This window comes from Misgurnus anguillicaudatus, chromosome 22, assembly GCF_027580225.2.
Source record: "Misgurnus anguillicaudatus chromosome 22, ASM2758022v2, whole genome shotgun sequence".
NCBI lineage: Eukaryota > Metazoa > Chordata > Actinopteri > Cypriniformes > Cobitidae > Misgurnus > Misgurnus anguillicaudatus.
Window position 1 is genome coordinate 36546133 of NC_073358.2, and position 27163 is coordinate 36573295.

Genomic DNA, 27163 nt, shown 5'->3' on the forward strand with positions numbered 1-27163 from the left:
CTTCAACAGAGGACCCTCCTTAACGGAAGTAACGTTTTGCAATGGAGCGTGGCCAGACTCTCTGTACAAATGAAATGAATGTACGAGAGTCTGGTTGCACCAGGCTAATAGCATGGGGGCACGCCACAAATATTATATTCTATTATATTCCTTAAAAAAAGTAATATCCCATTATATCTTCTCGCTTTACAGTTTCACAGTGTAAAGCAACATATTGCATCGCAACCCCATGTATCATGATACGTATTGTATTGTGAGATTCTTGCCCATACACAGCCCTAGAATTTACTGTTACTTTTTGACAAATTTACTTTGTCAGGGTTCTTTATTAAATGACCATGAGATTAAGGAATATGTATATATTATTTCAGCAGGCCCTTTCTTTGCTTTCACATTCTGGTTCTCGTTCCAAGTCATGCCAGTGTGTGCCTAACCACCATTTCCAGATATAAACATGGATATCTGCAATGACATTCCTTTGCTTTCTCTGACATGTAACAAATCTTTAATAGGCAGCTGAAGGTTTAGATCACATCTGTTAAAAACTTATTATTGGCAAACGTAATGTCTCAAATAAACATCCTGCTTCACTCAGAAGCCTATAGAGATTAAAATCAACCCGAATAAAACTGTATGAATACATAAATGTTTAGTGCATTACTCCTGTACATACTGATGTGTTACGCCTGTGCTGGTTACGATAGTATCTGCTTGTTTATCGGTGCAAAATCAATATTATTGACATAGAAAAGTTAATAAATGTGGGGTTTTGCTATGGAAGGTTAAAGTGAAAGTCTCTTTTTGGAACTGAAGATTGGCATCTGCTTAATATGGACCACTGAGGAAAAGTGAAAAGTGAAAGACTTCCTCGGGTGAGCAGTGACAAGCTGGATTCAGCAGCCTCATGGCACTCTGGGATGTCACAGTGGGATTTGGCCAGCCAGAGCACAAGAGAGATGCTACTTTCAGGAATGAACCAAAGCATTTTAGGAGCTAGCCAGAGGCTTTCAATTTATAAAGAGGAAATCATAAAATTGACATGCTTGTCCATTCTGTTCCAATGGCCTGTGGAGGGATTCAGGATAAGAATGAAAAGAAAGGTGCTTTGTTGGTTCCCTAAAGAAAATCCCAGTTCCTGTCTCCATGGGCGGCCCTTGTGTGCACAGATGCTGTGATGTTTTGTCATTTGGTGCAAAGGCAAATAACACCTTATAACAATCTAAGCCAACTTCCTGCAACTTTTTGGATTCAACTTACAAGCCATCGCATAAAGAAAAAGTGTGAACTCTATTCTGTAGACTCTATAGACTGTCATTCAAGGCTGCTCGAGTTGACGTGGCTTGTTTTCCCTCAGGGGTCGCCTCGGGGGAGATGGAAAACAATCCATCCTTTCTTATCTTCTGTATTTACATATTAAGATGGATAGGTTTAAACTTTGTATCGGCTTTCTCAGTTGAAACAAACTCCCGCAGATATAAGTGCTTATGACTGTTGGAGGGCAAGCAACATTTTTCATTATTTATTACATCATTTAGTTACTTAGATTTACTGCTGTAAAATGGCTATTTGAGGTTATTGATAGAAATGTATGAAGCAAAATATGACAGAATTTTGAAATGTATGATTTATTCTCTACACTTGTCAAACTGCTTTAAAGGGGCCATGGCACAAGACTTTTTTAAGATGTCAAATAAATCTTTGGTGTCCCCAGAGAACATGTGTGAAGTTTTAGCTCAAAATACCATATAAATAATTTATTATAGCATGTTTAAATTGCCACTTTGTAGGTGTGTGCAAAAATGTGCCGTTTTGGGTGTGTCCTTAAAAAGGCAAATGAGCTGATGAAATTCAAACACTGATCACAATGATGGTGGTTTGTTGCAATAAAAACTCAATTGTGCTTTTCTCTGCACTAAATGGCAGTGCTGTGGTTGGATAGTGCAGATTAAGGGGTGGTATTATTATAATAAGAGCTCCTTATGACATCATAAGGAGAGCCAAATTTCAACGACCTATTTTTTCATGTACTTGTAGAGAATTGTTTACCAAAACTAAGTTACTGGGTTGATCCTTTTCACATTTTCTAGGTTGATAGAAGCACTGGGGCAATCCCAATCATAGCACTTAAACATGGAAAAAGTCAGATTTTCATACTATGGCCCCTTTAATTGCAGCCAGTAAGGAAATCATTTAAAGGGATAGTTCACCCAAAAATAAAAAATCTGTAATTACTCTTTCTCATGTTTTTACAAAACTATAAATGTCTTTGTTCTGAAAGACACAAAGGATGATTTTTCATAAATGTTTGTAACCAAACCCATCAGAGGCCCAACTGACTTCCATAGTAGGAACACAGAATACTATGGAAGTCAATGGTATCTCTGATCGGTTTGGTTACAAACATTCCTCAAAATATCTTCTTTTGTGTTCATCAAAACAAAGACATTTATACAAGTGTGTAACAACATGAGAGTGAGTAAATGATGAACGAATTTAAATTTTTGGGTGAACTATCCCTTTAAACCAGTTGTGGCCCTGTCTGTGAAATCCACCCTGATGTCTGAGATTAAGAGTATCAAAGTTTGGTTTCAGTCACATTGATTTCAATCTTTGACATGACCTTACTCATTCAATATTAAATATATCACGGTTATATTTTACATTATGTAGGATGATGGGATTCACAGGCAACGTTGTCATCCAATTGTGAGTCAATACAGCTGTCTCTTCATGCTTATTGCTTGGTGTCACTCACTCATTTTAACTTTACTTTCTAGTGACCTACTTTTAGTCATCTTCTTGCTAGTGTAGTCTTTCTAAAACATACTGTTCTCATTTTCCCTTCTTTCTTTTCCTTGGGATTATGTTGGGGTAGCATATATCTGTTTCTTTGGTGCACGTGTGAAGTGACAGCATTTCTTCTACTTCGGCTTTAATTTTGTTCATATAATGGACTTTGGGTCCCAATATGAATTGATGTTATTTGCAGAGCATGGTGCATTTTTTCTGTTCTGATCTGTCTCTGAAGGAAGAAAATTTTTTTGGCAACTAATCCCGAATCACAGCTTACAATTTGCCGTTTCGTAACTACAGCTCTGCCTGAGACAAATCCGGCCTCCAAGAGCTGAGCAAAAAGGGAACGTAGACTTTTGTATTTCAAAGGGCTGTCATAACGTGAATTTGCAATGCAAGTTTATCGCAAATGTCAGTTTTACGTAAAGAAATCTTCATTTGCAGATGTATCTGTCAGCAGTCTCCCACAAGACAAAAGTCTTTATATTGCTAAAGTTGCTGTGCATTGAGTGCTTTGAGTTAAACTAGCACACAGACATTTTCCCGAAAAAATCAAAGATTTTTGGGGGACGCTCAGTTTTGACAAAGATACAAGAGAAAGTTGTTATTGTCAAACAGAAGCGATACAGCACTCCATGTAAATGACTAGTGATGTATGGCTTCTGACAAAAAGCTTTGCTGCCAAGTGTTATAAAAGTGCAGTACTGGAGTAAACGCATGCATTTACAAAGCTAATCCACACATGACCTCTCTCTCTTAGAGGTCCTCTGAAGTCTTTTTCACTCACTCAAGATGAATTTTTAAGTGGTGTGGAGAAGAAAGACTTAAAATAGCTTTAAATGGTAATTGAGGCTCTGAGTGTGTGGAAACTGGGAAGGCGAAGACAGTCATTCTCTTATATAAACCGCCAGTCAGACAGAAATAAAATCGTATAGTGAGCGATTCTAGGCCAGGCCCACATACAGCAGGCCACTCCTCCCTAAATTAAAGGTGTTGCACTGCAGATGCAGCTTTAGGAAGCACAGATGGGCCAAGCACTGTCTGAGATATTGTAATACAGTCCCACATAAGCTAGAATGCAACAGGATGTCATCTTTTCTTTATCTGCACTACACCTTATTATAAACTTGGTGCTGCTTTTGCGTAAAGATCATTGCTCAGGTGCCTTTGAAGATCCCATGAGCTCCTTGTCTTGACGTGGCAGTGAAAGAGAAGACAACCACAGCACATAACTCATGTTTCGGTGTTATGCAAACCACCTATTTGTTATCCTCATAAAATAGAAACTTGTATAGTATTGAGGTTCAGTGGCGGCCGGTGACTTCTTTTTTCGAGGGCGCTCGGTTCGAAGTTCGTCACAACATGTATGTAGCAGCCCATCATGTGTGTGGTTCATAATTTTTTAAGTATGTGTTCTGCGCATCTAGAGATCTTGTGTGCATCACGTGTCTTGTCAAAATAAGTGCCTGCTGCAGACGCGTCTAAAGGGTTTATGATAAAAAAAGACGCTCGCGTTTGCCAGATACTCACATAATCTCATGCGTAATCAGAGTTTACTGTTAAGGGAGTGTCTTGCATGTATTTTGTGAACGTGAACGTCTCTTATATCATAAACAGTTTTGATGTGTGTGCGGCAGGCACTTATTTTGACAAAACACGTGATGCACATGGTTCACATGACGCAACAAACACATATTTTGAAAACTCAAGCAACACACGTGACACCCCGAACACTTATTTTGAATTTGCGCCTCTCACGAGCTGTAACTGTTGAGGTTTTTGATGTGTTAAAGGTGCTGTGTGTAAAGTTTAGGAGGATCTATTGACTGAAATGCAATATAATATACATAACTATATTATCAGATCTTGAACTATATAAAGTTCAAGTTCCCGTAGGTAAATTATACACTGTAAAAAGATTCCGTAGAAATGACAGTATTACTAGCAGCTGGATGCCAGTAACTTACTGTAAATTTAAATGTATGTTATTTACTGACAACAGTTTGTTCAAAGTTAAATGAACATTAAACATTAACAAGTCTTTGTCTTACAGAATAAAAATATAAAATAACAGCCTCATGCAAAGCATTCTGGGAACCAAAAATTATCATCAACCTTTTTCTGTTTTTTTCCTTCAGATTTTGTTTCCCAGAATGCTTTGCATGAAGCTGTTATTTTGGTTTTGTTCTGTAAGGATAGGGAGTTGCTGATGTTTGGTTTTCATTTAACTTTGAACAAAATGGTGCAGGTAATTGCATAGATTTGGATTTGCAGTGAGTTGCTGGCGGCCAGCTGCCAGTGATGCTGTGGTTTCTGCGGAATCTTTTTACAGTGTAGGTTTCAGTAAACAAGTTCAGACAGTTCCTCATACATATAATAGACAATAAGAAACAACACTAAAAAGAAAAACATCATTAAATGGTAGCATAAAATATATAAATAAATAAACCCCCTTACTATGTTTTAAAATTGTGCATATAATCAATCACAACTGGGACCACACAAAGACCTTGCATAATGAACCATAATGTTTTTTTAAGATGAGAATGAGAACGCTTACATGGGAGTCGCCATTTTGCACCACCATGTAGCCATAACCTGATAAACTGCTCTACAAACTTGTTTCGTCAATACGTTGTCTCAGACGACATGTTTATCCTATATTGGCTTCTGTAGCTTCTCTATGTGCTTCGAAAGGGAGGGGTGAATGGTGGACTGAGCGGTTGGTTGCAGTTAACAGTCTCAACACTAGATGCCGGTAAAAGTTACACACTGCACCTTTAATATTAATTCACATTTTTTGTAATACATGTCACTTGGTGGGATCTTAATCTATGGAGAGAGGCTCGGTACAATCTCAGAAATAAAGGTACAAAAGTTGTTCCTTTCAAAAATGATTTTTAAGACTTCATCATATTTGAGATTAATCTTGAATTTAAAGTCGCCTCCGCAAGTTTCTCCTTAGAGCGAATGATGTGTTAACTGGAGCTCAGCAATAGATCCTGCTGTTGTCTGCAAATAACTCGATTACAATGTCAGTATACAGTCAGTATATCCTGCAAAAATGTGTTGAATAAACAATCAAAGTTCTTTGATATGCTTGTTTGTTTTTGTTAGATCGCTCAATATTCTGCAATTCTCAACACCGCAGCAGATCCAATTCAGTCTTCAAATCCTAATTTGCGAGAAATCACAGCATCAGACAATCGAACAACTTTCCAAAAAACCATGCAAGCAAATCCCAGGAACAGCATGCAGTGATCCATACATCAGCACTTCTGCCGGTTCATTTAGCATTTCTAGAGCTAATTATTCAATGCGCTGCAAACCTCTCCAACTTTAGTTCGAAATAACTTTGTGCTGACCCAAAATCTGCAGAAAGAATCTACTGAATAACTGACCTCAAGTCACGTATCGGTATACTTTCTGATTTCATTGGTTTAAGATTGTGGTGCTATCAAGCAGTCCAGCTTCCATCAGGCTGTGTGACATTTTGTCTATTGCACCGCTTACTGTATCTGTAAAAGTGGAGTGTTTTTGATTTTCTGTCTTTGATTTTCTGTCCTGATAATCATGCATTTGTCCAACCCTGTTATTTTGTCCACTTTTCATTTCGCAGGTGAAACACAACATTGATGGAAATCAATCAAAATCTGTGTGTGCTTCTCTGTGTTATGCCTTGCTGTTTTCTGTTTTTTTTTCTAATCTTATTGTAAATCTGTTTGCAGGTTTTGAATTACTCTATCAGCCAGAGGTGGTTCGTCTTTACCTGTCCTTGCTTACAGAAAGCCAGAACTATAACACTTTAGAAGCAGCAGCTGGAGCTCTGCAGAACCTCAGCGCTGGACAGTGGACAGTAAGTCACTGCATATAGTGAATAACAGCATCAGATAATTACATGATGACATACGAGCCAATAGTCAAGTGGGCTGTGTTTTGACATACTGTGCAATAGCATTTCGGGCGACCTGAGTGCGACTCCTGGCTCTTGCACATGATTTCCTGTCTTCTCTCCTCTATCCTATCTAATAAAAGCTATAAAGGCCAAAAATAACTTGGACATAAAAAGAAACAGTTCTAGTAAGTCTGCATTCCTCTTTCGATAACAGTAATAAAATGTAGTAATCAAGTGAATCCTTCATATCTCCAAAGAGACTTGAGTTTTATCTCATTTATAAAATACACATACTGTACCACTTCCTTTCGAAAACAGCCAAGCTCCTGAAGATATGTCGTGGATGGAGCTAGTCACAGGGACCTTATATGCAGTTTTATTTACAGCTTGTGGATCCGACTCATGACCGCGATCGTTCATCGGTGGATCCGCTCTATCTTTTCGTTTTAAACGATCTGCAAATCCAGCGTAAAACATTCGTCACTGAAATGTCGAGAACACACTGAGGGGCAGACAGGGCTTATCCTAGTCCCAGACTAAAAGGCCTGTTTGAGCTGCTTTAAAGAATTAGTCTATTTTCTTTAAAAAAAATAACAGATAATTTACTCACCACCATGTCATCCAAAATGTTGATGTCTTTCTTTGTTCAGTCGAGAAGAAATTATGTTTTTTGAGGAAAACATTCCAGGATTTTTCTCATTTTAATGGACTTTAATGGACCCCAACACTAAAATTGCAGTTTCAAAGGACTCTAAACGATCCCAAACGAGGCATAAGGGTCTTATCTAGCGAAACGATTGTCATTTTTGACAAGAAAAATAAAAAATATGCACTTTTAAACCACAACTTCTCGTCTATCTCCGGTCCTGTGACGCGCCAGCGCGACCTCACGTAATTGGGTAATGAGGTCGAAAGGTCATGTGTTACATATATATAATACACATTTGCGTACAATTTAAATCAATAAACTGACACAAAGACATTAATTAGTATCATTCGGCATACAACAACGTCGGAGCGGTCCTCTTTCCAGACTTGTAAACACTGGGGCGTAGTTTCGCATACGTCCTCCGTGAACTCTTGACGTGATGACGTATTGCGTGAGGTCGCGCTGGCGCATCACATGAACGGAGATATACGAGAAATTGTAGTTTAAAAGTGCATATTTTTATTTGTCAAAAATGACAATAGTTTTGCTAGATAAGACCCTTATGCCTCATTTGAGATCGTTTAGAGTCCTTTGAAACTACAATTTTAAACTGCATTAAAACTGTTACATGTTGGGGTCCATTAAAGTCCATTAAAATGAGAACAATCCTTTTCCTCAAAAAACAACACTCGACTGAACAAAGAAAGACATCAACATTTTGGATGACATGGTGGTGAGTAAATTATCTGGATTTTTTTTAAAGAAATGGACTACTCCTTTAAGTTAAAAACACCTTGTCCTGACTAATTTGAAAAATTATTGGTGACATTGTTTTGTCTCAAGATGCACACCTGTAGTGTTTTTTGTAAGGTATTTTTATAAAAACTTCTTAAATTACCTTATATAAATAATGCCTAGTCCTGGGTTAACCTAACCCTGTCCGGGAAACCGCCCCTAGGTGTGTTACACACGTTTTTTGAGAAGCTGAACAAAGTTAAATGTCCCTCACAACCAAAAGCATATTTCTTTGTTGATTTTGTGATCTAAAAACAAAACAACAAACTTTTTCTGATCAAGCCCTGTGCAGCGATGCCGACGACTTCCGTAACCCATATTAAGCACATTGATGGGCGTGCTCTCGCTCTGGGGTGCGTTTCCCAAAACATTGTTAGCCAACTACCGTCGCAAACGTGTGTGGTTTGAACGACAGCTCTTCACCTGTCGTTAGAAGCATAGTTCCTTGTTATTAAAATATGTAGACTTACGTTGATCTTGCTTTTGAACAAAATAAGCAAATAACATGTCGTACATTCTATATCCATCATTCTAAATATATAACATTTTTATTTTACGTCTTTAAGTTTGTAAACAGAATTAAAGCGCTGCATTTGAAAACTGCACATGTAGTGCTTTGAGATTTAAGACCCTGGGGAATCGCTGGGAGGAGTGACGTAAGAGTGAACTTGCGCATGAATGAAATATCTTGAAAATAAACAACAGATAAATAAATCATGATAACAAAATCAGTCTTCTGATGCAATTTATGTTATTTACAGCAATAATCTGACATTAAATCGATTTGCACAGATTAATTAGTATTTTACCTCTCACGTGACATCATCAACTATGTTGTTAAACCAACATGGTTCAAACGACGAATGTGCGACAAAGTTACTATGCTTTCGGAAAACAGTCGTGACTAGGTAGTTAGTTTCTCCAACTATGCATCGTACTATGTTGGTTGAGAATGAGCAGCGAGTTACGTCGTGTGTGTGCTCGCTCTTGTGCCCATATAAGGAATTCCGCCCTTTATGATGTAATTCAGGACCATATTATAAAAAATCTGAAGTGTATGCGAATCCTGATGGACTGTTTCAGCACAGAAATACTCTGTCATACATCCAACTTTGCCCATATTTAGCATGAGAATCCAACTCCTTAACATTGTAAATAAAACTTAAGTTGAATAAACTTCATTTTTTTAGGTGTTATCAACTTTTTTCACTTTTTACAATGTAGATGCCATATCAAGACTTTGATTGGCCACCTAAAGTGCATTATACAAATCAATTCCTCTCTGCAAGTAAATCCTTATAACTTTATATTTGTAATTCATGTGGGGTTTGCGTCTCCTTGCAATCCACTTCCTAGCCAAAACATCCTATTTCCTCTGAGTATAATTGCGATGTTCTGCATCACGGTGGCAGGTGGGGCTCTCTGCGCTTCTTGTGGCAAAAGCACTTCAAGAGGAAGTGCTCCTAATAAACACATTCCCCCATACCTATTACAGGAGTAAATCCCATTAAACTGCACCGGCCGCACCTTGCTTCCTGCTCCGTGCCTCCTGGAGCAGCTTATGACCTCAAGTGCGGTCATGCATAAGCAGATAGCTTCTCTGTGCGGTAACACCACCTCAGACCTCATCTCTATGCTTGGCCACACACATGCAAACAAGTCCCAAGCACATCGCAATCCCCTGCCGTAGGGAGACGGACATTTCGTGGCTGTGGTCTATAAGAGGATTTGAGAGGTTTATTTCTTAATTTATTTCCCCCTCTTTTTTGCAAATGTGTTTTTGCCTTGTAGTATTTAGTAAATGTTCCAAAGCCTACTAACTCCTCCTAGTGGCCATAAATTGGTATTGCTGCACCTTAATTTTTTGTGCGATATGAAGGTAAATCCTAACAGGGTAAAACGTGTACTGATTCACATTCTGTAATGTTTGTCTTATCTGAGGAAGGATTTGTGACCGTGTCTGTGAAATCCAGACTAAAGTCTCATTATTGAATTGAGATTAGTAGCATTAAAGTTTGATTTCATTCATTGATTTCAATCTTTGACATGGTCTTACTCAGTCAATATTAAATAAATCAAGATTATATTTTTACAGGATGATTTTATGTATAGTAAATCACCAATAAATAACTTTAGCTTTCATTTTTACATTTGATGACCTGTGTATTATGTCTGACTTAAATGCACAAGAATGTATTAACCATATTGGTTTCATACTGCTTTTTTGTTTTGTTATTTCTGCAGTGGTCCAACTATATCCGGGCGACTGTACGTAAGGAAAAGGGTCTGCCGATCCTCGTGGAGCTCTTGCGCTCTGATTCGGATAAGGTGGTGCGAGCTGTGGCCATTGCATTGAGGAACCTGTCCATCGACCGCCGCAACAAAGACCTGATAGGCAAGAGCCGCACATTAAATCTTACCACTACTTTACTTGTGTAAAGAAACAGTTCACCCAAAAATAAAAATTCAGTTTTAACACTCATGTTGTTTATACTTTCTTCTGAGGGAAAAAATGTCTGAATTTCAGTCTATCGTATAACTTAACATTCTCAGATTAAAGGTACCTTTTAGAAAGGTCCTAATATGTATACATTTGTGCCTTTGAGATAATAATATATGACAGTTCTTATATCTTTTTTCTTGAGTGCCGAAGACATTTTTTATTACACTTTATGGTGCTTCAAAATCCATTTTGATGCTGGACTAACAGTTCCCCCTCAGTGAAATTGCAAGGAAAGTAATTCTTCAAGGACACTCCTCTTGTGCTCTATAAAAAGAAGGGAGTCATACAAGTCTAGCTGATATAAGACTCAGAATTTAAAGATGAACAATTAAGTTTTATTATTACTTTACCCAAATAAGACAGTCAATATTACCAATGACAATAAACTATTGGAATATAGAAAATGTATTAAAATAAATCTGTTTACGGCATAACACAGTTGTATTTTTTCGGTGTGTCTGCGCCTTGTTTTGTTATTTCTAGAGCTGTTTCTCTTATTCTTCTGTTATTTCCTCTCCAGGGAGTTACGCCATGAGGGACTTGGTTAGCAACCTGCCCAGTGGCCAGCAGCGGCCAGCCAAAAACCTAGAGGAAGATACGGTGGTGGCCATTCTCAACACCATCCATGAAATCATCACTGACAGTTCTGAAAACGCTCGCTCCCTCATTACCGCTCAAGCTATTGACAAACTAGTGGCCATCAATAGGACCAGGTAGGAAATGGATGAAGAAAAAACAAGATTATGATGAAAGACACAGGACACCCTAACTTTAAACAGTTTAACTTTTGTTAAACATTCTAATGTTAAAGCCTCTCTAAGCGAATAATGTGCGACGTCACTTCCTGTTGATGTTTGAACTGTTTTCAAACAAACGGAGCGTAGCTAACACCTCCCCCTCCCTCTCCCGTCCGTGCTTTCATGAACGCGCCCAACCCCCACCCCCAAATCCTTCTTGTCGTTTATTGGCTGGAACACTTTGTTATGTTTTGTTGTGCTAGGTTTGGCCACTATGTTGATATTGCCGTTTGTCGAGCCTGAGCTGTCTACAGAGATCGCGTTTTTTTACAGTTTGATCAGCGGACAGGCAGCAAGCAGATAGTGAGGAGATGTTTGCTGTATGTAATAAAAAATGTTTTATGGTCTAAAACGCGTCGATTCGCTTAGAGCGCCTTTAATTTTTCCTAGCTATCCTTAGCATCTAGCTTCATGTACTGTATGTAGATAAAAACGTCTCATTCTAAGGTAATAAAAAACAATACAGTTCATTTTGTAAGGTGTTTTACACCACTGAAAACACAGTTATATATATATTATATTGCATTGCTGTCCAAAGATCCTTCAAAAAATTACACACTGCACCTTTAAAAAAAACTACTGTTAGGATTAAATTAGGTGTGGACTCCTTATTGCATATGCATTTGTAGGAGTTTCCCTTTTAGACACAGAATGTATTGGAGGAAAGTATTTAGATGAATCACGCAATGCAGTTTACTAAGATGTGTGCTCGTCAGTTTACTGGTATTTGCGTCATTATATAACGCATAAAAAAGCATGTGTTAAACCTACGAATTTGCCTGCTCTTGGTAGATTGTGTTGATCATTATGGAAATTAGATTTTTTAATCTGTGTTCTTTAACGTGTGCCCTAAAATTACCCGCAGAAATTTACCAACTGCACTTTTTGAAAATTTAGTAAATCTGGCCTTATGCCTTTTATTGGTTCTTAAAGGAAAACACCACCATTTTTCAATATTTTACTATGTTTTTACCTCAACCTAGACAAATTAATACATACCTATCTTTTATCAATGCAAGCACTTAATTTTTGTACAGAGCACCGTGAATGTGTTAGCATTTAGCCTAGCCCAATTCATTCCTTAGGATCCAAACAGGAATAAATTAAGAAGCCACCAATTACTTTCATGTTTTCCCTATTTATATGAGTAGTTACACGAGTAGAGCACTAAGTTTGCAGCACTTCAATCTCGAACGGTAATATTGACAGAAATTTGAGCGAGAGGGGGAATAGTCAGGAGTAAGTGCTTTTCCGCCATACAATATAGTTCTCATTTTTATCCGCTAAAAAAATCGCCGTTTTTTTTTTTGGGGCCACCATACTTACTCGTGTATCTACTCATGTCTTTAAGTCTTTGAATGGAGAAAGCATGGAAGTGTTTGGTGGCTTCTTGGTTCGTCCCTGTTTGGAGCCATGGGAGTGAATGGGGCTGGCCTGAATGCTAGCCCATCCACGACGCGCTGTACAAAGATTAAGTGCATGCATTGAAAAAAGATAGGTATGTATTAATTCATCTAAGTTGAGGTAGAACATAGTAAAATGGTGGTGTTTTCCTTTAAACAACATCTTAAACGCTCTCTCATTTGTTAAGTCATTGTGGATAAAGGCATTTGCTAAATGAATCTAAATGTAAATGAAGGCTACAGTATGTTCGTGATCACCAAGTAAAGTCAGAGTGCTCAACATCAATTTTCTGCTCTTTTTATCTTTGTTTGTTACATTTTCACATGACATTAAATGCAAGATGTAACTGATCACCATTTACTTCCATTATATGTCAAATAAGAATTCAGAGGAGAGATCCATTTCTCATTGTGTTGCACTTAAAGTATAACAGCATATAAAAACAACAGGTTTAAAATAACGTAAATAATTTTCATTTTTAGTTAGCTATTCCTTTAAGGCTTGTTAAAGGCTGTGAGTACTGAGCAACATGTTTCTGATCTTTTCTTTGGTTCCGCCTTAACTAGAAAAACACCAACAAGAGTTTCACCACGGTGCTCTTTGAAGTGACTTATTTTTATCAACACATGTCATCTTTAATATATGCATGTGAAAAACTGAATATTAAATAAAGTGCTGTAGATATCAAAAGCAGCACTGATCTCTGGAGGGAACGCCATGTAAAACAAACCTCCTTGAACCTTTCTACATGTGACCTCATTTAAAACGTTACATCATTTATGTATTATATCTGCCTGGGTGTGAGTTTGTTCAAAACTAAATATAAAATGTGAGAGATTAACTTTATAAACTAGTACATGTCTGCCTGAAGTGTGGCTGCATGGCCCGCATCTCTCTCTCTCTCTCTCTCTTTGACTCTGGAGATGTGGCTTTGAAGTTTGAGACTCCTGGTAATTAAGAGAGGATCACAGAGAAAGTTAATGAAGTCAAACGAGAGAAATCTTCGGCTATAGGGGTTAGAAATTTGAGTCTTCGTGACATTGGGTTGTTCGAGGTGAGATTTATTCTCCACTGAGCTCTGAACTCTTTCCCTTGTGTTTATGCACTGCAGCCAGTCAGCACGGGAGACTAAAGCTGCCTCCCATGTACTACAGACGGTCTGGAGCTATAAGGACCTGAGAAATACCCTGACAAAGGATGGCTGGAGTAAAACACATTTCCAGGTAGAGCAAAACATTTCAGAAGACACATTCATTTTTGTGTAAATTTAGTTCAGTTCAAATGTATCTCTATACAGACGTCATCTTTGATTCTGTACTGTTCTTAGCCCCTAGCAACCGGCACTCCCAAAGGGTCCAAGAGCTGCAAGCCAGGCTACGATGACACAACGCTCCCCTTGATGGAAAAGAACCAAGGTTAGCGTAAAACACCAAACAGAGATAAGTCCGGGTGCTCAGGGGACCTCTGGAGGTTCAGGTGCACCTTGGCGAGCATATGTTGTAAACTCCACCACTTTCTGTGTTTTAACACATAACACAACGCTTGATCTCTCACCCTCGCTGCTTTGCTGCCATGTGCAGTCGCTTCCATCTCCTGTGCTTTAATCGGTCATATGATACAGAATGATTTATGAGGATCAGACAGCAGATTAATGGGCCTTGGTATAGCAGCCTATTATTCAAGTGATAGGAAATGACTGCAGTGTTGCCATAAAGAGTCCCATCCGTCCACCCGAGCACAACACATCTCATTGAGAGAGGAGTTAGCATGACAGCTTTGGCTTTATTTGCTTCACTGGTTTTATTTTTGTTGTTGGTGTGGATGCTCATGACTACAATACATTCGATCATGTCGTCCATCAGTACCACTTCATTTCATGTTTGTGGTCATCTAAAGCTAGATCCTAAAAGTATTTCATGTAAAGTAATATCAGCTTAAAGGACTGTTTTGGGTTTAGTACAAGTTAAGGTGACCAGGTGTCCCTGTTTTCCGGGGACAGTCTCGTTTTTTTTTTTTTTTATGTTCTGTTTTCCACCAACCTGCAACAATAAAAAGATGAAAACATTATTCAACGTATTTTAATTCATAGAAATAAGATTTCAATATTTTGATCATTGAACTAAAATATGTCCCCGCTTTTCATTTATAAAATCTGGTTACCTTAGTAAGCGTTAAGCTCCTGAAACTATGTAATAATTGGTAATAATTTGAACTCCTCCCTCAGTTGTTTGCCAGCTGTAATTAATTGAAATAATGTATATACATTTTTTATTATGCTAATGGGTCAGTGACAAAAACTGTTTGGCAAGATGCGTAATTCCAAAATCTTTTTAAAAAACTTTTTTAAAAGAATGCATCAAGTTTATTTCAATGCATATAGTGTAGGGGAGAGCAGGGGCAGAAGTAAAATCTTTCAGAAAAACTTAATTTTAAAAGATAATATTATAGACAGAGATATATTTTTGCTGTGGTCAGTAACTCACAAGTGTGGTCTATCAATACCAGGTGGAATTTTGTAAAAATGTAAAACAACTTCAGTATAATTTCACTTTAAACATAAGTAGTGAAATGTTACTTTCGACCCCACTTGCAGGGACGAAAGTAACACAATGAAACAAGATAGATTTTTGTGTTAAACTTTATATATATATATATATATATATATATATATATATATATATATATATATATATATATATATATATATATATATATATATATATATACAGTGGATATAAAAAGTCTGCACGCCCCTGTTTAAATTGCATGTTTTTGTGATTTGTAGAATGAAACCAGGATGAATCATTTTGGAACCTGTTCCAGCTTGGTTCCCTACTTCAGACCTATATATTGGAGTGATTAACATTGGGAATGATTTTGTGGTGAACAAATGGCAAGCAAAGTTGCACAACAATCAGGTTGCATAAGTGTGCACACCCCTAGTGATTGTGGCAGTGTTCAAAAGCAACCAATCACATTTAGACTTAAGTTAAATATGAAGTAGTACATACCTCTCATCAATTAAAATTACTTTTTAACTATTAATGAAGTGTGCCTGGTCCTAAAGGATTTTTTTTGTGTATTATCCCACTGAAAAAGACATTGTCTGTGTAGAGCTTACTCAGCAGGTACATGATCCCATTGTTGAAAAATATCAATCAACAGAGGGTTAAAAACATTTCCAAGACACTGAATATACCATTGAGTACTGTAAAAACAATAATCAACAAGTGGAGAAAATATGGCACAACATTGACATTACTAAGACCAGGCATCCACCTAAAATTTATGAGAAAACCAGGAAAAAAAATGGTAAGGAAGGCTGCCGAGAGGCCTACAGCAACATTAAAAGAATTGTAACAATATCTGGCAAGTACTTTTTGCTCCCTACATGTGACAAAAATCTCCTGAATTCTTCATGTTTGGGCTATTAGCATTTTTAATCAAAAATATCATTAAGTCCATCTAAAGTTTGTAAAAACAAATATTTCTATATCCCAAATCCATGTGGAATAATGTACTATAGTCAATTGAGACCAAAGTTGAACTTGGGCCGTTATACCAAAATATATATTTGGTGCAATAAAACCCACATCACATCACCAAATGAACACAATGCCCAAAGTAAAGCATAAAGGTGACAGCATCATACTTTGTGGCTGCTTTTCTTCAGCTGGAACTGGGGTTTTAATCAGGGTGTATGGAATAATGAATAGCTCCAAATACCCGTCAATTTTGGCCCAAAACCTAAAGGCTTCTGCTAAAACACTTAAAATGAAGAGAAATTTCACCTCACAGCATGACAATGACAGAAAGCACACATCTAATCAACAAAGGAATTACTTCACCAAAACAAGATCAAGGTTTATAATGGCCCAGCAAGAGTCCGGATCTAAATCCCATCCAAAATCTATGGGGTGATCTGAAGAGGGCTGTGCACAGGAGACACCCAACCAATTTGACAGATTTAAAATGCTTTTGAAAGGAGAAATGGCAAAATATTGCAAATTCAAAAGTGTGAAATTGATTGACAAATTCCCATTAAGATTGAATGCTGTGATAAAATCTAAAGGTGCTTAAACTAAGTTTTAGTTTAAGGGTGTGCACACCTATGCAACCTGGCCACTGCACAACTTCACTTGCCATTCCCCCACCACCAAAGTCCTCCCACTGTTATTAGCTTCAATATATAGGTTGGAAGTACGGAATTAAGTTGGAACAGGTTCCAAAATGATTCATCTTGTCTCCATTTCCCAAATCACAAAAACCTGCAATCTCAACAGGGGCGTGTAGACCTTTTATATCCACTGTATATATATATTAACGAGGTCATAGTCATGTATATATATATATATATATATATATATATATATATATATATATATATATATATATATATATATATATATATATATATATATATATATATATATATATATATATATATATATATATATATATATACATGACTATGACCTCGTTAATATGTAACTGCAAATATATTTTGTAATTTATCTTTGTAAAGAATAATGAAATTACATTTTCATTTTAAATTTCAGTTTTATCAAATGTTTCAAAAGCAACCAACAGTACAAACTTAAATTGTTGAGAATAAAATATTTTTTCAACAGTTTGAACAATTTAAATTTAAAGTTTTGAACTAATTTAAATCAAATTAGAATAATATCAATTCATATCAACATATACAACAGTATTAGCAGCGGGACAAAAGTAACAACTGTTACTTTCGACCCGACAGGATCTCCTCACATTTAAACTTTTACTGTCTATGATTTGAACCCGATTTACTTTTATTTTGAAAAACTCAGAAAGGTCAAACTTCAGGATGTGTTAGAGCAGTGGTTTTCAAATTGGGGGCCGCGAGATGGTGCCAGGGGGGCCCCAGTTTTATGACATTTTATGAAATACATTAATTTATCATGAATTCTGGGTAATTAAACCTAAAAAATAGGCTACTAACCAAAAGCACTACTTTTTTTGTATAATTTAATGTTTTTTTTTATTAAAATGTTGAGTTTTAGAACAGTTTTTGTTCGCAAATTTTCTTTGGGGGGCCGCGAAGGAATGCACCATGCACAAGGGGGGCCGCACGCTGAAAAAGTTTGAGAACCACTGTGTTAGAGCACTAAATAACCTGTAGATTGATCCGTACTTTACACATTAAACCAGAAACACAACAAGTTATAAGAACAAAATGACCGCTTTAGGAATTTACTTATCATGGTTGAAAACACCTTTCTGGATCTACACGCTGAAAACGTTGAGTAAATAACGCGATATTGGTCAGCTCTGTCAGGAGTTGTGTGCCTAAGATGCTGTTGTAGTTTGAGATGCAAATGTTATCAGGGCTCAGAGAAAATCGCTTTGTTACGTTTGTCCCACGTTACTTTTGCCAAGGTTCTCCCCTATTTATGTTAATTTTATGCAATAAAAAATTACATTTGCACCATTTTTATGAAAGTTAAGACTGAATGGACCGGAAATGTCAAATGGTGTAACTGCCAATTGCGCTAAAGAATGAGAAATATTAAATATTTTATCCACCTTGATGGCATGTAAGCATAATCATAAAAATAGAATAATTAAAATATAATTTTATTAATTATTTCTAAATGTAAATTTTTATGCGTTTTTATAATATGTGTTCTGCTGAAAATAGCTCTGTTTTCTAAATAATCTTTGACAAATTATGAAAAATGTATGTAAAAAAATCATATTACTCTAAACTAGATGATTATATTTTATTCCACATTTTTTATGAATATATAAAAATACTAGTTGACACAGACCGATAACACCACATTGACATTTTTGCAATTATCCCCCAAATATTCTTTCAAAATTAAATAAAACCAGACATTTTAGAGCTCAAAAAAAGAGAATGTAAGCAACTATGCAAATAATCAGCAAATTTATTTTGGAATTTTAACCCTTTTACATTTAATTGAACCATACAGACACAAAATAATTAATGTCATTTGACCCTAATACTTAAAAAGTCTTGTTTATACTTGTCTATATCCCTTACCACCATTGCAAGTACTTTATTGCAAATACAACTTTTGCCTAATTTTGCAAACTAAAGGAAAGGTCTAACATTTCTTTATTTGTGAACTTAACTTGTACTGAACCCAGACCATTGCTTTTGAAATGAGTTTGTGTCTCATTGTCTTAAAAAATCGAGCCTGTAAAATGTTTGCAGGCAGCAGAGGGTGTAGCAGTGGTGATATGATACCTATGGATGAACTCGGTCCAGGTAAGTCGATGCTTGCATGATCTCAAAAACTAAAACAACCCAACAAACTAATGTGGTTTCGTGCGAAAACAAGAACATAATTCCTCTAATATCCCCCCAACATCAGTACATAACTTCCTTAAAAGGTTCCTTCCAACGCTGTCTGCACAACCCCTCTCTTAATAAGATGCCTGCGGTGTAACATGTTTGTTATGCTTTGGGCCAATGGAGATTTGAACGAAAGCGTTTGTTTGCTAGCACCTCTTCATTACGCCGCAGTCTCTCTGATCTTCTCCACTGCGCCAGCGTCGTCTCCAAGCCTGACTGACAATAATTGGACAGAGGCTGGAGGCGAGGTTCTGGTTGAGTGGGTTAAGAAAGTGCAGAACCGTCCACCTGCACATACACAAACCAACACGACGCTCACACACATATCACAAACATCTCAGCCGGATGCGTAGGAATCGATGCACGTGCCGAAGGATAAAGGATCTGCTGCTGCTTGTTTGAAGAAGCTACGCTCAGGGTGTTGACACACTGACTGTAATAACACGATCACTTCTCTCTTTCTCATTAGATGGCTATTCAACCATCGACCAGAGAGAGTACAAAGGCAGCGACGGCTCTTCTGACCAGCAGGAACGGGAACCATTAAAGGTCAGTGCAGAAGTGATACGCTGTAGTGCAGCAATAACTTCATTCTCATTAGATTTTTCAAGGTGCCACAATGACTTTTATGATGGAAATAGAAAGCAGAATGTTATATGCCATTACAGCACACGGACCATACACAATGGCTTTGTTTCAGTACCTATCTAGATGACATTTAGACACACCCCAACATCCAGGCTGTATATGAGACATTATTTTGGTTAGATTCTGTATATAAGCTGGTCTAAAGCCTCATTTATACTTCTGCATCTGATCTACGCCGTAGGCTATGCATATTTTTTTAGCCATTTGTCAAAACGATAGCTAATCTCCTAATTAATATTAATTTATAACACTTATGCCTTGGCGACATACGGTAAGTTTATTAATAGCTTGTTAATTTACAGCAGGCACACTGTAAAAAATACTTTGCTGCCTTAAACTAAGTTGAGTTTTCTCAACTATATTTTATAAGTTGTGACAACTCATCTCTGTTGACATGACTTGTAAATCTGAGTTGATTTAACAAAAAAATTTAAGGCAGCAAAGTATTTTTTACAGTGTACTTTTATCACTGCTTCTTTTAAAGGCTACTAGCATATCTTTGTGACAAACTAAAAATAACATAGATCCTGTATCCATAGAGTCAACATCAAATATTTGAACAAATAATAAAAATACACTTACAAGCTGTGAATCAGAAGCGAGTGAATGTCCTAGCAAAGTTGGAAATTCATTGAGGCATTTTAGATGCGTACATACACAAACAGCTTAATAACCCACTATCTATAAAAGAAAACATGTAATCGTATTATAGACGGTTTCAGCAGTAACAACATAAACAAGCGGCTTTTGTGGTCAACACGTAACTTCAGGTAAACTCCGCTAAGAATAAATAACAACAAAGTACTTTAAACGTAGTTTATTTATATAACAAGCAAAATAAACAAAACATAGATAACCTAGGAAACCAAAACATTTGTTATTTTCGACGAGATATTTGTTTAAGATAGTCAGTTTTAGCAACTAGTCAAACCATTAAACAAACAGAAACCGCAAGTAAAGTTCTGACCAGATGCTTAATTGCGTCACCGCATCTGCGTCCGATGAAACGGTCTATATGACCCCCTTTAATGTATACAAATTGTGCTTGAGGGCACTACTGCTGTTGCTGCTTGTTAGACTTTATGCTGCGCCGCAAGAACCGACACGTGGATGACATCAAAGTACCGCGAGAAGCAATCTCCTCGGTATGATTTCTCCAATCGCTCTTGCAAGATTTTGATGTCATCTGCCTCTTGGTTTTTGTGGCCTCATATGAAGTCGAACAAGCCTGTTGTATCAGTCACTGGTTAGATCAGCATAGCAATCAAAAAACAGAACACATGAGGCCCCGCATGGGACAAATCAATTAAGCCGAAAATACAGGAGTTCCTGGCTAATACGGGACAGTTGGCAACCCTAGTTACTGTTGTAAACTGTAGTATCAAAGCAAAAGCCGAAGAAGCAGATTGTTGTGTATGTTGTTGGAGAAGCATCTACGGTAAAGGCGATAAATAGACAGCAACTTTTGTTACAGCCTATCGCTCCTAAACTTGGCCCATCTTTGTTTTTAACCATCGCAGGCAAAAACGCAAAGGAAATGCAATGCTATATATTGTGTATTTTTTTGACCTGAGGGAGGGGTACTAGCTGACCAATCACAACGCTTGTGGTCCACATAGAATTTATGCATCGTTACATTTTTGTGGGGGTGCGCGTCAGGCAACGGTGGTAGGGTACACCTCTATGCATAGGCTACATGGTACAATCGATGCAGAAGTATAAATTGGGCTTAAAGAGACACTCCACTTTTTTGTAAATAGGCTCATTTTTCAGCTCCCCTAGAGTTAAAGATTTGATTTTTACCGTTTTGGAATTAAAATTCAGTCGATCTCCGACTTTGCTGCTGTACCATGCCTGAAGCAGGCGCAATGATATTACGCAGCGCCCGAAAATAGTCCCCTTGGTAACTTTCAATAGCAGGGGACTATTTTCGGGCAGTGCGTAGTATCACTGCGCCTGCTGCAGCCATGTTACGGCAGAAAAATCCTTGATTATTACGCCAGAATGAGAGTATAGTTCCTAGCCATATCTGCCTGGAAAATCACAACTTTACATTTTCTGTCAGTCTTACAGTACATTCACATGGGGCGTAAACATTAACGCTTGACGGAAGGCTTGTCACAGTGGCCGCAACACATTCTCCGGTCTTCCATAAACGTAATTGGCTGACTCTGCCTAGGTTATTTGCATAAGACGAAATGATTGGCTGATGCACACGTTGTCGCTTGAAAAGTTGAGAAATGTTCAACTTCTGCTGCAAGCAACTACAGTGATGCAGCGCCGACGGATCCACAATTCAGTTCGCCAACGCTTGACGTTACCCAGTAAGTGAATGGGAAGAGTTAACTTGTAAATGTACTGTTAGTACACGATGTAACTACAGAAGAGTCAAGTTTTAAATAGGAAAAATATCGAGACTATTTGGTCATTTTTGAGCGCGATGCTAATGGTCTAATCAGATTCAATGGTTTATGCTAAGCTATGCTAAATGTGATACCGCCAGACCCGGAGATCAGCTGAATGGATTCCAAGGCTGTGAAAATCAAATGTTTGGCTCTGGGGGAGCTGGAAAATTAGCATATTTTCAAAGAAAGCGGAGTGTACCTTTGTCTCTGACAATCGAATTATGTATGTAGGCTGTAATGATGGTCGGAGTTAGAGTTAGGACGGGTGTTGGGATTTGGGTAACAACAGTACCTACTTGGTCACATAATGTGATGAACACTGGTGAACAACGCTTTCTCTTAGATGGTTTACTGTTAACCCCATGCCGTGCTTAAACCAATAATTTAACGTCAGTGTTGTGATTTAAATAGTCATTATAGTCATAAATAAGAGGTTGCCTGGTGCTCTTCTCTCCTCATGGAGATGACCGGCGTCTGTACGAGAGGGCGGCTTGCATATAAAGTGCCTCCGCTTAAGGCTACAGTACATCACCAGAAGTCCCATTTGACTGCATCATATAAGTGTTATTAGAGCCCAGCGTGAGGCTGAAATACTTTGCTGCGCATCTGCATTTGAAAGAATCCACACACTGTGTTTATAGATGATCATAATCGTAGACACGCTGCATTATTGACGACTACATTTTTGTAGTACACCCTAATGGATGTCGTGACAAGTTTACAGTTTTGATAGTTTGGCACTGATCATGTTATTTTGAATTTGCGCGCTCTAGGGTTTCTTTTTGTATCAATCCCTGCTTGTACACTTGAATATAACAACGATTGAAGTTGTGATTCTTTCCGCATTTAACATTTCAGTTTTGCATGTATTTCTCACTGTTAAGTTTTCCCCAAACTTCCTCTTTGCAAGGACTAACTCTGGCTTTATTTTTTCCTGTGTGTTTTAACTGTTGGTTTTGCTGATTTGAAACCCTTTTCCACCGCTGCAGAATGACACAAATAGGAAACACTATATCAGGAGCAACAGGCCAACTGTCAGTCTGGTGGATGCTTGTGATGTTAAACCTCAGCCTGTTGACTCCTGGGTCTAAATGCATGCATGGTAGGTCCTGTGTTTCACTCGGATGTTTTTATCTTTGTGTTTTTGTTATTGCTCGTCTTGTTCATTAAAATAACTCCCATCCTTCATCATCCCTTTCTCAGCTTGAGTGCATTGTGTGTCAGTCACTAAATGTTTAAATCACCTGACAAAAAATCATATTTTATCTGCTCTAGTATGATGCTTGTTTATTAATAGATTCAGAGATTTATTCAGAATGAATGAGATTACACAAGTGCATGTAAAGTATAACAGCAGCACAAAAACTAACTAAAGGATTCATCTATACCTTAAAGGGATAGGTCTCCCAAAAATGAAAATTGTGTCATCATTTTTTACTCTCATGTTGTTCTAAACCGGTAAACACAAAGTTAAATATTTTGAGTATTATTTGTAACCAAACCGTTCTTGAGCACCATTGACTTCCATAGTGTTTTTGTCAATGGTGCTCTTGTTTCCTACTTGATTACAAATATCTTCCTTTGTATTCAGCAGAATAAAGACATGTATACAGGTTTGAAACAACATGAGGGTGAATAAATGATGACAACATTTTCATCATTTTTGGGTGAACTATCTCTTTAAAGTAATTCTAAAACTGATGTGTGAGACGAGTGCCCCTCTCCATTCATCAAGTGGGGTCAGATTACCCATACGTGAGGAACAGATCGAATTTCGATGAAGTTGTTCATCAGACATTTCCCCATTCATCTCAAATCTCATTTACACTTATGCATAATTAAACCAACCCATTGCAATAATGAGACACACACTTAAACTTGGCACAATGCTTTTGCAATTCACACAGTTTTTCCACAGTAAAATACTCAAATTCTGCAGGTTAGCATCGAAATCCTCAAATTATTTTTACTCTCATGCTTGGCAAACATCTGCTCATCATCCTCACATTCTTCATCTCATATACAACTCACAGAAAATCAGGGTCACCATAATGGTGAATCATACATATAGGGCTTTTCTTTATATGTATATTTTCAATGTCTGGTAAGTGGGTCATTCTATGAAAATGCTGGCTTTCCTGTCCCAGCCCCAACCACCAGGAAAAACACTTAAAATTGTCAGATAATGACACAAAATATATATTTTTGCTTTAGTTGAAGTGTTTTATTATTAATAAAACATATGTAAGACAGTTATATTGCAAACCATTTTTATATATATTGTATTATAACACGGTCAGTACCATGAAATTGGCTTGTCCCTCGGGTCAGGAGTCGTGGTTTAGTGACATATTTTGAGTTAAAAAATATATAATTCTCCCCCTTTAAATGTCATAATACAAAGGGAAGTAGTACAGTTATTTAGTAGACTACTTAAAAACCTAAAATATCAACTAAATATTATAAATAATTTACAGGGAATACCTGTCCCCCAATTTCATGTCACTGGTGTTACAATTTATAAAAACCACCACTTTGAAAAAAATCAACATCCTTGCCAAATTCTTCCTGGGTCAAACATTCATTGTAGGCATGGCTGTTTTGAAAAGCACATTTGTGCACTCTCTCCTCATCTTTTAGCAATTTGATAAATAATTTGATAATTTCATGCGAGGACTTAAAGGAGCATCTCACCCATAGAAACATTAATCTTTATTGAAAGTGTGTTATATTTGTAGGTGAAATTTAACATACATTTAGAATTTGGTGCCTATTTGACCGAGAAAAAAGGTGTTTGTAGTCTCACTCCCTCAACAAAGATATTGGAGTTCCTGCTTTCAATGATGCAAAATGATGATTTTTACATCATTGAAAGAAGGAAGTGCAACACTGAAATCTGTATTTCTCCTGTCTCAGCGGCAACTAAGAAAATGATGCATGACCATTCAAAAACATGATTGGGGTTCTTAATATACAAAGCTTAATGCAAATGAGTGAAGTGTCCCTTTAAGATGTGTCACTGGTGTTCTACAGTTTATAGGAAGAGGAAAGGAAATTTTATTAATATAATTTTTCAAATTGCATAATTAAAGGATTAGTCCATTTTCTTGGAGGAGAAATCCAGATGGTTTGCTCGCCACCATGTCATCCAGAATGTTGATGTCTCTTTTTGTTCGGTCGAGAAGAGATTATGTTTTTTGATGAAGACATTGCTGGATTTTTCTCATTTTAATGGACTTTGATGGACACCAACAATGAACACTTGACTCAGCACATGGCGGTTTTTTTCGACGGAGTTTCAAAGGACTGTGGACAGTCCCAGGCGGGGCGTGGGGGTCTTGTCTAGCGGAGCGATTGTCATTTTTGACAAGAAAAATGGGGAATATGCTCTTTTGGGCCACAACTTTTCGTCTAGGTCCGGTCCAGCGCGACCTAACGTAAATGCGTAGTGACGTAGGAAGGTCACGTGTTACATATATAAAACGCACATTTGCGGACCATTGTAAACATTAAATTGACACAAAGACATTAATTGGTATCAGTTGACATACAACAACGTAGGAACGGTCCTCTTTTAACACACTTGTAAACACTGGGGCGGAGTTTTGCGTTCGTCTTCTGTGACCTCTTGACGTAATGACGTATTGCGTGGGGTCAGCTGGCGCATCACGACCAGATCTAGATGAGAAGTTGTGCTTTAAAAGTGTATATTTGTTATTTTTCTTGTCAAAAATGACAATCGTTTTGCTAGATAAGACACTTGGGATTGTTTATAGTCCTTTGAAACTCTGTTGAAAAAAACTGTTAAATGTTGAGTTAAGTATTAAATGTTGGGCTCTATTAAAGTCCATTAAAATGAGAAAATTCCTGCAATGCCTTTCCTCAAAAAACACAATTTCCTCTCGACCGAACAAAGAAAGACATCAACATTTTGGATGACATGGTGGTGAGTAGATTATCTGGATTTTTCTTTTAAGAAAATGGAATATTCCTTTAAGTGATTTATTTACAATTTAAGAAGTGTGTTTGAGCTACTGTGGCCGCAATCTTAGATATGGCATTGTGTCTGCAGATTTGTCACTGGTGTTATTGTTGCTGCTTTCATATGTAAGCATTTTAAGGATATCATCATTCAATTCTGATCACTCAACCTCAATTATTTCTAATGTTACAACAAAAAACACAATGGTAGAAATAGAAAAAGGTTACACAATAGAACTTTACGCGTGCCTGTTTAAAGTAAATTATTCCTAATCAAGACAATTTCTTAATATTACATTAACTTTTTCTGTCTTTGATTATGTGCAAATAAAACAGTCAAAATACATTCTGGGAAGCCTGAATTGTCATCTAAAATATAGGTAACATCCATGACAAAAAAAGCAGCACAAGCTTTTTTAATGTAATGTAGCACAATTTTTTAATGTAATGTAGTAAGCAATACAAAGAACAATTCCCGCACACTAAAAAATTTTAATGAAAGTTGCGTTGCAACGTTTCGATCAACTGATCTTCATCAGTTGCCTGATGACGCAACTTTCATAAAAAAATTTTTTTCAGCAAGCAGATAGTGTGCGGGAATTGTTCTTTGTATATTTTGAGACTTTTTGTCGTCTTATCCTACGCACCTATCTATTGACTTCAGGTGTGCGACGCTAATTTGTTTAATGTAATGTAGTAAAAATATAAAAATACATTAAGCTGTCATTTAAGTTGATTTATAATGTTAAGAGGTTAACTATAATCTGACTTATCTGAGTTTTGGTATAAAAAAGAATTCCATTTTTAAAAAGTTGTCTGTTCAAAAAGCCACCATTTTCATAGAATGACCCAAGTTATAGAGAAATCTTCGTTCAATTTCAACTCATAAAATCATTTCATCAGCATTCAACATCATCTCTAGCATGTCT

General features: G+C 37.1%; 1 protein-coding gene across 17 annotated transcripts in view; it reads left to right on the forward strand.

The window, feature by feature from the left end:
- Positions 1–27163, forward strand: part of arvcfb (ARVCF delta catenin family member b) — a 292272-nt gene that overhangs the window by 262816 nt on the left and 2293 nt on the right. For 14 of the 17 annotated variants that reach the window (XM_055199147.2, XM_055199145.2, XM_055199149.2 and 11 more), the window contains 8 exons: positions 6522–6649; positions 10377–10527; positions 11156–11348; positions 13948–14059; positions 14164–14251; positions 19060–19113; positions 19670–19749; positions 23243–23355. In XM_055199147.2, coding sequence (XP_055055122.1) covers positions 6522–6649; positions 10377–10527; positions 11156–11348; positions 13948–14059; positions 14164–14251; positions 19060–19113; positions 19670–19749; positions 23243–23344 — 908 coding nt within the window. In that variant the 3' untranslated portion in view covers positions 23345–23355. The remainder of the gene's footprint in view (positions 1–6521; positions 6650–10376; positions 10528–11155; positions 11349–13947; positions 14060–14163; positions 14252–19059; positions 19114–19669; positions 19750–23242; positions 23356–27163) is intronic. The other 3 variants (XM_055199141.2, XM_055199140.2, XM_055199144.2) reach the window with 3 other exon arrangements.